The sequence below is a fragment of the Apium graveolens genome, chromosome 2 (assembly GCF_009905375.1).
Source record: "Apium graveolens cultivar Ventura chromosome 2, ASM990537v1, whole genome shotgun sequence".
Taxonomy (NCBI): Eukaryota; Viridiplantae; Streptophyta; class Magnoliopsida; order Apiales; family Apiaceae; genus Apium; species Apium graveolens.
In genome coordinates, this window is record NC_133648.1 from 34,657,028 (window position 1) to 34,669,067 (window position 12,040).

Consider the following 12,040-nt stretch of genomic DNA (forward strand, 5'->3'; position numbering starts at 1 on the left):
GGTAAGATTAGTATAAGAAAAAGTGCACACTCAATCTATTGACAAATATTGAGGAAGGTATTTTCATGGAGTGCTGTGAAGTCTAAGTCTTTGTTATGGTTACTTTTATTTCATTATTTTTAGTAGCCTTCTTTTGCTATTACCTAAGAAATCTTTCTTATATGGAGTATTTGCTTGGACTAATACGCACTGTGAGTCCATGTCACTACGCCATAGATTGGATTCCGCAACCCTTCACAGTGGGGTTACAAAGAGAAGTGTAATAGTAGCCTTCAAAACCAATGTCTACCGAAACCCCTCTTTTTTGATGTTGCGGTAGAGTCAAAATGTGTTACCAAAATGACATATATAATTAAAGATAATTTTTCTAAATTTAACTAATTAGTAATTTTTTACATAGAAATGAAATAGTAATTGAAATATATATTTTATTTATTTTTACAAGTTAACAATATTAGTATATGAATTACTTTTAATTAAAATCACTAAATGAATTGAGTATAGAACATAACATCTTGTAATAGTTTTAAAATTTTATAAATAAATTAAAGTAATCAATTAATTGTAATGAATAGGATGTGTTTAATTTAATAAAATTTATAAAATTAAATATATAAATAAATTGACAATGACCAGGCTGCTGAAATAGTTGGGTTGGGCCATTAAACTTTGACCCGCTAAGTTTTTCAGCAAGCGGGAAGTGAAAATTTCAGATAAAAAAATAAGGGGGAAATTAATTTGGGTAAATTACCTCTACTCTCCCTGACTTTCGCTCTATCTCTCTCACAGATTAGTAAGGGATCTTTTAAATTGGGGGAAAGCAATTAGTTCAATGAGTAAGGGATCGGTTGGTCTCGAGCAACAAAATTGAGTCACAGATTCAAGGATTTTAACGGTTGGAGCGACAAATTTCAAGAATTTCAATTAGGTTTCGATTAGGGTTCGGAAAAGATTTGGGTTCAAGCTACGTACCAATTACAACTTATGCTTGTTCGATTATGAGGTATAAGCTCTTTTCCCTCTTCTATTTAAACTTTATGTGTGTAAACGATGCTTTATTGATGTTGTGTGTATAGTATTTGTATACTGTGATTTTTTTTCTCTGTCTCTCTCATCAGCTCTCTCTCTCTCCCTGTCTCTCTCACTCTCACTCCCTCTCTCTCTTCTCTCTCACCTCTCTTTCTCCTCCCTCCGTCTCTCTCACTCTATCTCTCTGTCTCCCTCTCAATCTATTTCTCTATCAGATAAAGGATGTAAGACTTTACTAGTTTTACAACACATGTTTAACTACTTGATTCAACTTTAATATATTCCAATATTTTATACTTCTATTGCATTAGAGAGTCCTAATCTCACTATTATCTCAGTGTCAATTTCGAGAGATATGTGTTTTTGTACTTGTAAGACTTCTGGTGAATTCAGTTGAGAAAGTTGTCAGCAACTAAAGGTATTTTTCATCCTTCTTTATCTAATCCAATAAAAATTATATGTTCTTTCACTGTCATACGTAAATTGGGGTTGTTATGATGCTGAAATTATAATAATTTGAATCAAAATTTGATCTTTTTGTATGTGAAATTTGGTTTTTGAGAGGCATATATTGTTCTAGTAATATAAATAACAAGGTTGTAGCAAACTCCATCCCTAATTATTAGAATACAATAGTAAACCCCATCCCTAATTAGTAGAATATAATATCAGCTTGTTAGTGTACATATCAGGTTATCTTTTTTAGCAAAACTCTGTTTTTTTTAATAAATGAGCTTGTTAGTGTTATTTAGCTATAAGAACTAGATATGATAAATTATTCAAATAATGGGAGCCAGGATTTGTGAATAAATTAATATGCCTAATCTAAAATATTGACCTTTTTTATTTTATTTTTATGATTTTTTTATTAATCATATTAGTTTATGATTTATTGATCAATTAAAAAGATCTTTAAAAAATGACTAGTAAAGGTGTAAAAATATGCAACTTGGGAAAATGTATGATTAATATTATCTATGGCTGTATTAAATTTAGAATGTTAACAAATTCTTTTTTTTTTTAATATTAATTTCATTTTTGTCAAGATTTGAAATATCTAGTTTAAGAAGTATTTGATCTAAAGAATGTAATTAGTACTAATTAGTGTACTAATTATAATTCTAATATTTTCTTTTTGACCTTGCTGGCATCATGTCAGTGAATTGTGCAGATCCTGAAATTAGCATCTGACTACATAAATTGAAGTTTAATCATCCATATCTCAAATTTAATAGATACATGTTTAGAAAGGGATTTGGATTTCTAAACTTCTCTACTGTGGAAGAAGCGAAGATGGCTCTGGATTCACTAAATGGTATTCTTTATATTCTTAACACTCTTCTGGACAATGCCTATTCAATATGTGCTTTATTTATCTATTAAATTAAATTTGTTTATTTTCAAGAAGAACGCAGCTACAGTGCATACAGCTACAGTGCCCCCTTTATTTCAAATTATGTTTCTGCATCACGCATGAACTCAAGCCAGAAAAACACCAATCAGCATGCTACATCATCGTGTACCTTTGCAACACGCAGTTACCAGGGACGCTATACCACATATGTAAGTGATCTCGCATGTTTATATTCCTTAGCTTGTAATTTATATATTGTAGCTAATGTAACTGCTTTGGTGTTTGATCTGTAATGTAACTGCAGGGGCGGAATGATCTTCTTTTCAATAGCTGTTGACTGTTGATCTGCCCAACTTCTCCATTTGATTAGGCAGAAAAATTGTAATATGGTGGCTTACTTGGCTAAGTTTGTAAGAATTGTGACAGTATTAAATTTCTTTCTCTCATCTTCTGAGGCGTTTAATATAACTGAAATATAAAATTTCAATTATATTTACATTTTTTAAATTCCTTGCTTTCCCTATAGATCATACATGCATAGATTGTGATACGTGTTGCTGGATGGCTCCGGTTTTTCTTTCAACAAATATTTATGCCTGACCTTGACCAATCTGCTAACATTAGCATAAATTGTATATAGGATATGTATAGGGAACTCTGCCAATTAAGACCACTTAACTTGTCATGACCAACACACTAAATATCTAATTGAATACACCAACTAAAATTTATGGCTTTTTATTTCTACATACCTGCAAACAACCACCCGCATAGGTATATGACAATGTTTGCTTTAACCTTCTCAGGAAGTTTTCAGTCGAGCTGATGGGATGTCAGCAGTTCCTAAACATCCAGAAGACATTTCCTATTCCTGTTGATGAGCATAGAATTCCGATACTCATATTGCTTACTATGTGTGGGTGCGTGCTTGTATATAAAAACAGTTTTCTGTCACACACTGATTATGTTGTCTTATTTAAGTAAAGTTTGTTCATTTGGGTTCTAAAATAGTTTTCACATTTTAAAAAAGCATATGTGTCTACATGTATACCAAGAGAAGATTGCTATGTCAACCTCCAGTTTAAGTAAACTTAAAAAAGATGGTAAACAGAAGCAAAAGACTTGATCGTCTATTTATCGAGAGGGTGCATTTAAGACTTTTTAGTATTCTTTAAACTGACCTCATATCACTATACAGCTTGTACAATTATAAGTCGGATGTGATAGTAAATAAAATTGGTTTTCCTACACCAAATGCAAGAGAGAGTTTGCTGAAGTACTAGAACGCGCAACTACTACTTTTTATTAAATCTTTATATCTACTATCCTAAGATATTATGGTGGTAGGATCTTAAGTTGTTAAGAAAGAACTTGATTAGATCATACTTATGATATTTATACATGTCATTTATCTCTATTATTTTCACCTGGATTAATTGAGGAAAAGAATTACAATCTTATGGATCAAGTGTTCCAGTTCAGGGGAATATTACATAAAGAAACTCTCATCGGATTACTAAAGAAGCAGGAGGAACTGAATCAACCTTATGGAGCTACCTAGTTGGGTTCTGGATCCACATGGCTTACTTAACCTATTGTCTTTTACCATCTCCGCATTTTACTGCAAAATATTATAGGATATGTTTAAAGATTAAAATTATCATATACTTATTTTCTTCCGTTTATTTAGAACTTGTTAATTCTTTTTAATGTAGTAGATTACTAGTCTTGTACGTGTCTTTCTTTACTTGTGGATTCTGGTTTGATATTAACTTTTTATATGACAGAAAATATTATACTGGAATTCAAGAAAATATGAATGTGGCTCACATGGGGAGAAACAAGCACACGGAAGAAGAATCATTGTCAAATAATGGCCAACAAACACCATGTAATTTCATAGCATTAGTAAACAGCTGCATGAGAATGTTCATATAGCATTGTAATAATCCTATCAAAAGGCAAAATATAGTCTTATTGGTTCAAGTTTATTATGGGGTAACTGATGTTATGGTTGGTGGATTGATGTTATGGTTTGTGAATTGTGTTGGTTTTAAGACAATGTCTTATTTATAGGCATGCTAATTTACAAACAGTTCCTAGCATTTTTTTTTGTAAAAGCGTTGCAATATGTCTTTATAGTGTTGCTAATAATCAGTGTAAAATGTTGCAAAAACACTAAAAATGTTGCAAAAAATACTAAAAAGCGTTACAAAAAGGTTGCATTAATACCCCACATGTGGGCCTCATTGTGGGGCCCACAAATATTGTATTGATAGCCCAAACCCTACTGTAACACTTTTCAAGACCTATTGCAACCCCATTGGTGTTGCAGTAGCACGTTTATGTAACGGATAACCAGGGGTTGCAATAGGGTGTCATCGGGGTTGTAAAAAACTCTATTGTAACGCCTAAAATTGCAACCCCGAAAAAGAGTCGCCATAGCCTTTTTTTGGCCTTTAGCAACACTTTTTTGGCCTTTAGTAACGGTTTCTTGGGGTTGCAGAATCCAATCTATGGCGTAGTGTGTCCATGATTTTTTTATGTTTGTGCTTTATTTGTGATTAGTGATGCAACCATTGTATTCTAGTTGTTTGAGTCTATAGAAGTTTCCCGATATTGTTGCTGATAAGAATTTGATTGAGTTGTGGTTGGGCTCATCGTATGTTTCTGCAGTTTTTGGCGATTTAATGTGTACAAAATATGGTAAAGCTTCTGTTTTTACATTGGCTTCGAGGCTACTTGTGTGTCTGTTGTGAACAAAGTATTCATTCTTTTTTTTGCTATTTTTAGTAAATTAGAAAGATGTTCGAAGTTATGGTTGAATTAAGTCTAGTATCTCAATTTCCTGAACTCGTCATTCTCGTGGTATAAGTATCACATTGTTGCTAGTCAGAATGGATCTTTGGAATAGGCTATTACATTGTATGATGTTGGTGGGATCTCAAACAGTGGTATTAGTATCATCATTGTTGAAATTTATTCAACACAAATCTATAAATCTTAATCAACTCCCTACATGATCTACAGTAAACATTTGAGGCACAATTTTTGAAGATCTTGAGTTTAGGTTTGGACCAATGAAAAATGACAATGAAATGTGGGATCTGACAAATGAAGAAAGGGCAAATGAGGTCATGGAAGAGTCATCTGATTTGTAGAGGGATGAGGTTGAAGTAGTCACACGCAAGAAGAACAAAGGACATAAGAAAGGGAAGGGAAGAGGATTGTTTGGTATGTTCAAAAAATACAGATTTTGTCTTGGTAAAAGAATCAATTGTGCATGGAGAAAAAATGAAAGAAGGAGACTGTTAAAAATCTTAATCTAACTCTTGACATAATCTACAAAGAGAACTTGAGGCACAATTATAAAAAGCCAACTAAGAGAATTGATCATCAACAACACATAATATAAACCAAAATAAGCAAAGATATATGATGATTAGAGACCACGTCTAAACTGAACGTAATATAGCATACAGAAATTTTAGCACGCTGTTATTCCCAAACAATCTAACAATAGAATTACAGAAGGGGGGTTGAATGTAATTCTTGATTTCTTTTCAAAAATTGAGGAAATTATTTACCTAAGTATATAAGTGTTTGAATATGCAAGTGTGCGGAATGAAATATAAATGTATTCAAACACAAAGTAATTAAACACAAAGATTTAAAAAATTTCTGGTGGATTGATCTTTCCACCAGAGATATATATTGATTGAGAACTCTATGATGCAAGAATGCACACAACTGATTATAAGTGAAATTACAAAGTAAGAACATAGATATTCTTAACAGATTATTCCTTCTTCTATATCTCAGTTCTATATCATTGATTATTATCTACTACTCCCTCCGTCCCTTTCAATTGTTTACATTTTTTAGAAAGTGTCCGACACGTATTTTAAGGTGCATATTAAGTATAGTTCTGTAAATTTTTTTACAATTTTGTTTTTCTGAATAAAAATTAAAACTTTCAACTTTTATTCAAAAAAAGAAAATTGTAAAAATAAGTTACATAACTATACTTTTTATGCACCTTAAAATGCGTGTCGGACACTTTCTCAAAAATATAAACAAATGGAAGGGACTGAGGGAGTACTTGTTACTTTTAGTTTATATATCACCAAGTTACATATGAAAAAGACAAACTAATAAAAAAAATGTCCAAATCTGGTCACATGTTTCTTCATTTCTCTATCTAGCATCTTTGTATTTCTTCAAGTAAGCATGGAAATAGAATGCTTTTTTGTTCTCAAAATCCTGCTAATAAACTGTCACATTTCTTTTGTATACAATCAACCCATGTGACTGTTAAGTCACTATCAACTCTTATTTGAATTTGTTATCTACCGAGACTTTGTAGATTATTCGTCGAGCCTCTATTGGATCATCCGTTGAGAGTGACTTGGATCATTCGTCGAAGCCTTGTAAAAACATTCGCTGAAAGTATTTCTATAACAATGGACTCAATTTCATTTATGCAAAACTATAAGGCATCTAATATTTACAACTAGCCAGCCTATTTTTAATATCAATCTAGTAGCCAACATAACTTAGAATATCCTACAACCTCTGATTCTCTAAGACATTACAGTATACAGGAATGTGCTACAAAAACTTATTTAAATATAAGCTACTCTTTTAACGGATAACAAAGTAAGATTATCCGTTGAAAGCTACAAACACACTTAATTAAATCCACTAAGGTATTTTGGTAAAATATCATCAAGCCTACAATATATTCCTAACACACGCCCCATATCAAAAACATCCCAGTTTGTCCCACTCAAAAATAGGATACAAAATAAATAGGATGGGCTACCAGACATGACATGCCATATTGGAATCTTCGCAGTTAAAAGCTGAATACAAAATAAATAACATCCCACTTCACGCTCTACTTGTTTTAAGGACTTAATCATCTCAAGAGATGTCCCCCCAGCGGAACCTAATTACCAACTCGACAACGGCATCACTTTCCAAACTACCATAATGGAAGGGAAAATCTACATCCTTTGTTTCAAATGGACATATTGTTCTCCTCAGCAGCCTTCCATCCTTATCAAATGCAAGAAGTCCACGACCAAAATGAAAAACACTAAGTAACAACTTACTTTCATCTGATTCATAAGCAAATGCAGGATGCGTCAACCATGGCGAGTCCAGAGCAAATGGAGGGGACGTCAAACTTCGTGTGGCTGCAACATGTCCCTTATATAATGATCCCTGCACTTTATAAGAAATATAGATCACTTCAAACTCATTAGTCGTATTCTTCATCTGGAGATACCTCGATTTTAGCATCCTAACAAAATCCACATAATTATTGAACCAGCCATCCCCAAAAAGATGTATAGTTCTCTTCCCTGAAAGTTGGGAGTATCGGACCTATAAAGTGGCATAGACAAGTTTGTTAGAAGGGAATCCAAAAGCCACTAAGCAAATAAGTATTAGATTACGAGGAAGCTAATAGAAGTATCATAACTTAGAATACGAAGTGATAAGTAGTTGTCTATGGCATCAAGTTAAAGCTCAGTCATTTCGATTCTTCTTTTTCTCTTCAAATTTTTTATTGGGAAGAGGCAGGTGTAAACGAGAACTATAGGTAACACTTTAATAGATAATAGAAGTTTACATCTTGCACCACTGCGAAAATTAAAAACTCACATTGAGACCATCTTTTTTTCTGAATAACGTGTTTGGATCCCTCCAGAACATTTCCAACTTCAGCGTTTTTGCTTTATCAGCCTCCAACTTGGCAGCTGATTCGCGTGTGAATGGATATACTGCAATGTCAAAATTCAAAAAATGTCTGCGCCAAACTTCAGCGTTTGGATCCCTCCAGAACATCTCCAACTTCAGCATTTTTGCTTTATCAGCCTCCAATTTGGCAGCTGATTCGCGTGTGAATAGATATGCTGCAATGCCAAAATTCAACAAATGTCTGCACCAAACTCTTCAATGAAATTTCCATGAGGTCCTATAATAACTAGTGTAGGATCGGGTCCTAGTCCTTTCAACTACTCTGGATGATCAAAAATCCTCTGCAACTTCTTACAATTTGGGTCTTAAAATGGGAGTTCCAACCAAGGCATTATGCTAAATGTTTTATTGAATGATAATTTAGTTGAACAGTCGTAAGTATATACCGTGTCATGAGCGTAAATGAGCACAATCTTAAAATATTCCCCTTTCTTAGCCAACTCTCGGTTGACCACTTCACTTTTTGGTGTGAGGTCATCAGGAGACTCTCCAACAAGAAGCTCCTCAAAAAAATATAGGGCTACCACCTTTTCTTCAAGATCACTAATAAGTAACTATTACAAGTAGGTAGCATTAGCACATTAAGTTGATAATGAAAATTCTATTAAATGTACAAACTGAAAGACGTATCATTTTATTACTGCAGAATTTAGATTATGAATCAGCTATAATTATTGTTATTATCACTAAACAATGTTATAACTAGTATACCTGGTCCCCACTGTTGGAAATGACAAAATCACGTTCAGGAGATGCCAAGAGATTTGTGATTGATGGATGTTGTCTGGCTGCATTATCTTCTGAAATAAGAATTTTTACCTTCCCATCGATGAAAGGATATCCAGGTGCCCCATACTCTTGAAAATAATGGTCAGCTTGACATTGCAAAACCACCCCAGTGGGATCAATGACAAAAGAGACAGGATAACGATCCCTAAAACCTAAGCCACCACCGAATCATTTTCCATATATTTCCTAGATTTGATATCTGAGAATAGGATGGATAGCCAAGACATTATAGAATATCTTTCGTCAAAACGTTTTTCCTCAGGAGTGGAAGATACTTCTTGCTCGGAACAAACAGTCGCATCTGGAGCTGTAACGAAAACAACCTCCAAACAGCCTTTAGGCTGCATCTCATTGTATATGTCCACCAAGCAAGTTGTCTCTTGTATCTAATCATCACACCCAGAAACAAGGTTCATAAAATATAAGACGATAACCTTTCCATCCAGCTGCTTAGCCTGGACCTAAAAAAATAATATATACAGTGCACATGATCAGCTAGCAGAAAATATGCTGGAGGCAACATCTTGCCGAGTACTATCGAGAACATATGATGATTTGATAAAGGGGAAAACATCTAAGTCAGCAAAAAGAAAATATCATTATATAACAAAAGGGAAAAGAAGACATATTTTATAGAGAAGTGTGTGTGCGTGCGTGTATGCTAGCGTTAAGTGACAGCCTTCACTACCACAGTACTAAATTTACAAGAGATGAAAACTCAATTAAAAGTGATGGTAGAAAGATACTACATTATGTTAGCAGGACCGCATATATAATTTACATAACTTGCTAGGGAAATTCTTGTGGAGCGAATATCAATTTGTCCTATTGACATTGACCAAAAAATCCATGTATTAATTTATACTGATTTCTATGATTAAAGGTAATACGCATTGACTTGACAAGAAAAGGTAGCACATACTGACTCGACAAAAAAAGATAGCACATAGCGGGGTATAGAGAGTTTGAATCCCTTATTCGAGAAAAATATGAATGCATATAAAAACAATAAGTGGCGCTGGAAAGAGTAAGCAGAGGTTTCATTTCTTTTTCTTGATTCCGTAACAGCAACACTCTAATAAAATTTACGTTCACCGAGGACACTAGAAACAATTAAGGATAAAGGAGGTTCGAACCTGTCTTGTTGAACTCTTAGTTTATACATTCCATTTGTTAAACTATGTTTATTGGGATAGTTTAAGCTAGTCGTAATGGCTATTCTCCAACTACCAACATGTCCTCTGTTTCAAGTCAAAGTAATTTGAAACTTGTAAAGCTTCGCCAAGTAAAAATCCGAAAAGAACAACTTCTTCTTGTCATATAATTAACGGGTTTTTTTTTTTGATTTAAAAGTGAAGCTAAGTCTTTTCAATAACCACCAAATATACAACAAGTATTCATATGTAATAATCTAAGCATAGAACTGATAAATAAAGAAACATGATAAGTGTTTGTACTAGGTTAAGACATAATAAGTATAAAACAAGGGTACCCTTTGATTTTCTCATTTGAGGAGATAATTCCTGCGTAAATGGAGAGAAGAGTATATATGTCAACTACATATCCTTTTTTAATCTCTTACACACTAGATGCCGCTGCTGCTGCTGCTGCTGCTTTCCTCTTCTTCTTACTTGCCCTCTTCTTTGCCTTTTAAAAAAATCTCCCTAGCCTGGCAAATCTCACTAGAGAGATTGTTTTCTTGTTTTTCTTTCTCAGTGGTGATAATAAAAGACCATCATCACAATCATCACTCTTCTTCCGCTTTGAACAACTTCCTAGATTCAAACCTCTTGATATCGTCATCAGCCCTGGCTTTCTTCAAGTCCTGATTTTTTTGGTAAGAGTTCAAGTGTGTGTGTGTGTTTTTTGGGTCAGAAGTTCAAGTGTGTGTTTTTTGGGTCAGAAGTTCACGTGTGTGTTTGATACAACTCCGATACGTAAAACTGGGGTTGGGCTTTGTTCCTGTTGCCTCATTTATCCAATAGGTTATCAATATAAATTTTTACTCAACTTTTGTTACTTGTATTTTATTTATATTGGATCACTCAAATAATCAGATCGGTTTTGAATTGAAATATTTATTTCAATCAACTTCAATTATTTACACTTTTAATAAATTTTGGTTTTTAAATTCGATAAGTATATTTGAGATGAGATTTTTTTAAACTAATTAGAAAATCAAAAATAATATGAAAACCACGGAATCTGTATCTGTCAATCAATCATAATTAATATCAACTCGCCCTAAAATCATTTCTCTTTTCTTCACAAAAATAATTTATATCAATTAACGAGACAAGCATATATTATGAAATTTGTTATCCAACAGTAACTCATCAAAACTTAATGGAGCAAACATATGTTATAAAAAATAAATCCGGTAATAGTAATATATCAAACTTACTTTATCAATTGAACAAATAAGCACCAAGAAAAATCACGAGAATCCAATAATAGGAATGAGAGATATCAAAGCAATTAAATTAACTTTATCTTCATCATAGGGAATAAATTTAGCTACACATGATAAAAAGTTGAGCAAAACAAATAACTAATAAAATTCTATCTCTAGATTGGTGTTCTAGGTATTCAATGTTGGGTGTGTTTTAAAATATAAGAGGGGAGACCCATATATATAAGGAAAATATGAAGGCTTGAGTCTTGTAATAGCAAATCATGCTTAAGATATATTTCCTTCTTTTTCTTCTTCTTCTCCAATAAGTATTCGAATTTCTTTAGCTTCAAGTATTCTTCACCCCTTGCCTTTTCTACATTTTCCTGCCCAAAATCTGATTTTATTTATTTTCCTCCAAAACAAAGTAAAATAATTATTTATTAATAAAATTATGAAAATGGACATAAAACATGTATTAATAATATGCAGTAATATGGACCTATCAAATGTCCCCATACTTATCTTTTGCTCGCCCTCGAGAAAAAAATAAAAGAAAAATGCAAACTAAAAAAAGTCCTATGATCCTTTTCGTTGGCATGATGGGAAATTTTAGGTTTACCAATCTGTTAAACTCATAGACGATATCTACAAGAGGAGTATTGTCTCCTAAGGGTTTATAGAGGATACGCTCATGGAATCTGTGAAAT

The 12,040-nt window shown here is 33.0% G+C and overlaps 1 protein-coding gene and 1 long non-coding RNA gene across 8 annotated transcripts; one reads left to right on the forward strand and one right to left on the reverse strand.

Annotated features, from left to right (window-relative positions):
* The first annotated feature begins 742 nt into the window (after positions 1-742).
* LOC141705897 (uncharacterized) lies at positions 743-3,366 on the forward strand. Of its 4 annotated transcripts, XR_012568525.1 has the most exons (6): positions 743-1,003; positions 1,368-1,447; positions 2,189-2,344; positions 2,438-2,592; positions 2,688-2,793; positions 3,190-3,366. It is a non-coding gene; the product is annotated as an uncharacterized LOC141705897 (long non-coding RNA). The 4 variants fall into 4 exon arrangements; XR_012568526.1 differs by lacking the exon at positions 3,190-3,366 and having other exon boundaries at positions 2,435-2,592; positions 2,688-2,832; XR_012568524.1 differs by lacking the exon at positions 3,190-3,366 and having other exon boundaries at positions 2,688-2,832.
* Positions 3,367-6,888: 3,522 nt separating this feature from the next.
* LOC141707280 (putative nucleoredoxin 1-1) lies at positions 6,889-10,884 on the reverse strand. 4 transcript variants are annotated; one of them, XM_074510348.1, is made up of 4 exons: positions 10,431-10,884; positions 8,861-9,399; positions 8,054-8,304; positions 6,889-7,774 (listed from the first exon to the last, which is right to left on the reverse strand). In XM_074510348.1, exons 3-4 carry the CDS (start codon positions 8,249-8,251, stop codon positions 7,310-7,312), a joined length of 663 nt encoding a protein of 220 aa, XP_074366449.1. In that variant the 5' UTR covers positions 8,252-8,304; positions 8,861-9,399; positions 10,431-10,884; the 3' UTR covers positions 6,889-7,309. The 4 variants fall into 4 exon arrangements, with proteins under 4 accessions (XP_074366449.1, XP_074366448.1, XP_074366446.1 ...); XM_074510347.1 differs by having other exon boundaries at positions 8,536-9,399; XM_074510345.1 differs by having other exon boundaries at positions 6,891-7,774; positions 8,054-8,703; positions 10,431-10,883.
* Between the last annotated feature and the right edge of the window lie 1,156 nt (positions 10,885-12,040).

Coding starts and splice junctions, on each gene's coding strand:
- LOC141707280 (XM_074510348.1), bottom strand. CDS start 8,251: ATGCTGAAGTTGGAGATGTTCTGGAGGGATCCAAACGCTGAAGTTTGG. Junction 7,775..8,053: donor GAAAAAAAGATGGTCTCAAT/GTGAGTTTTTAA, acceptor GCCACTTTATAG/GTCCGATACTCCCAACTTTC.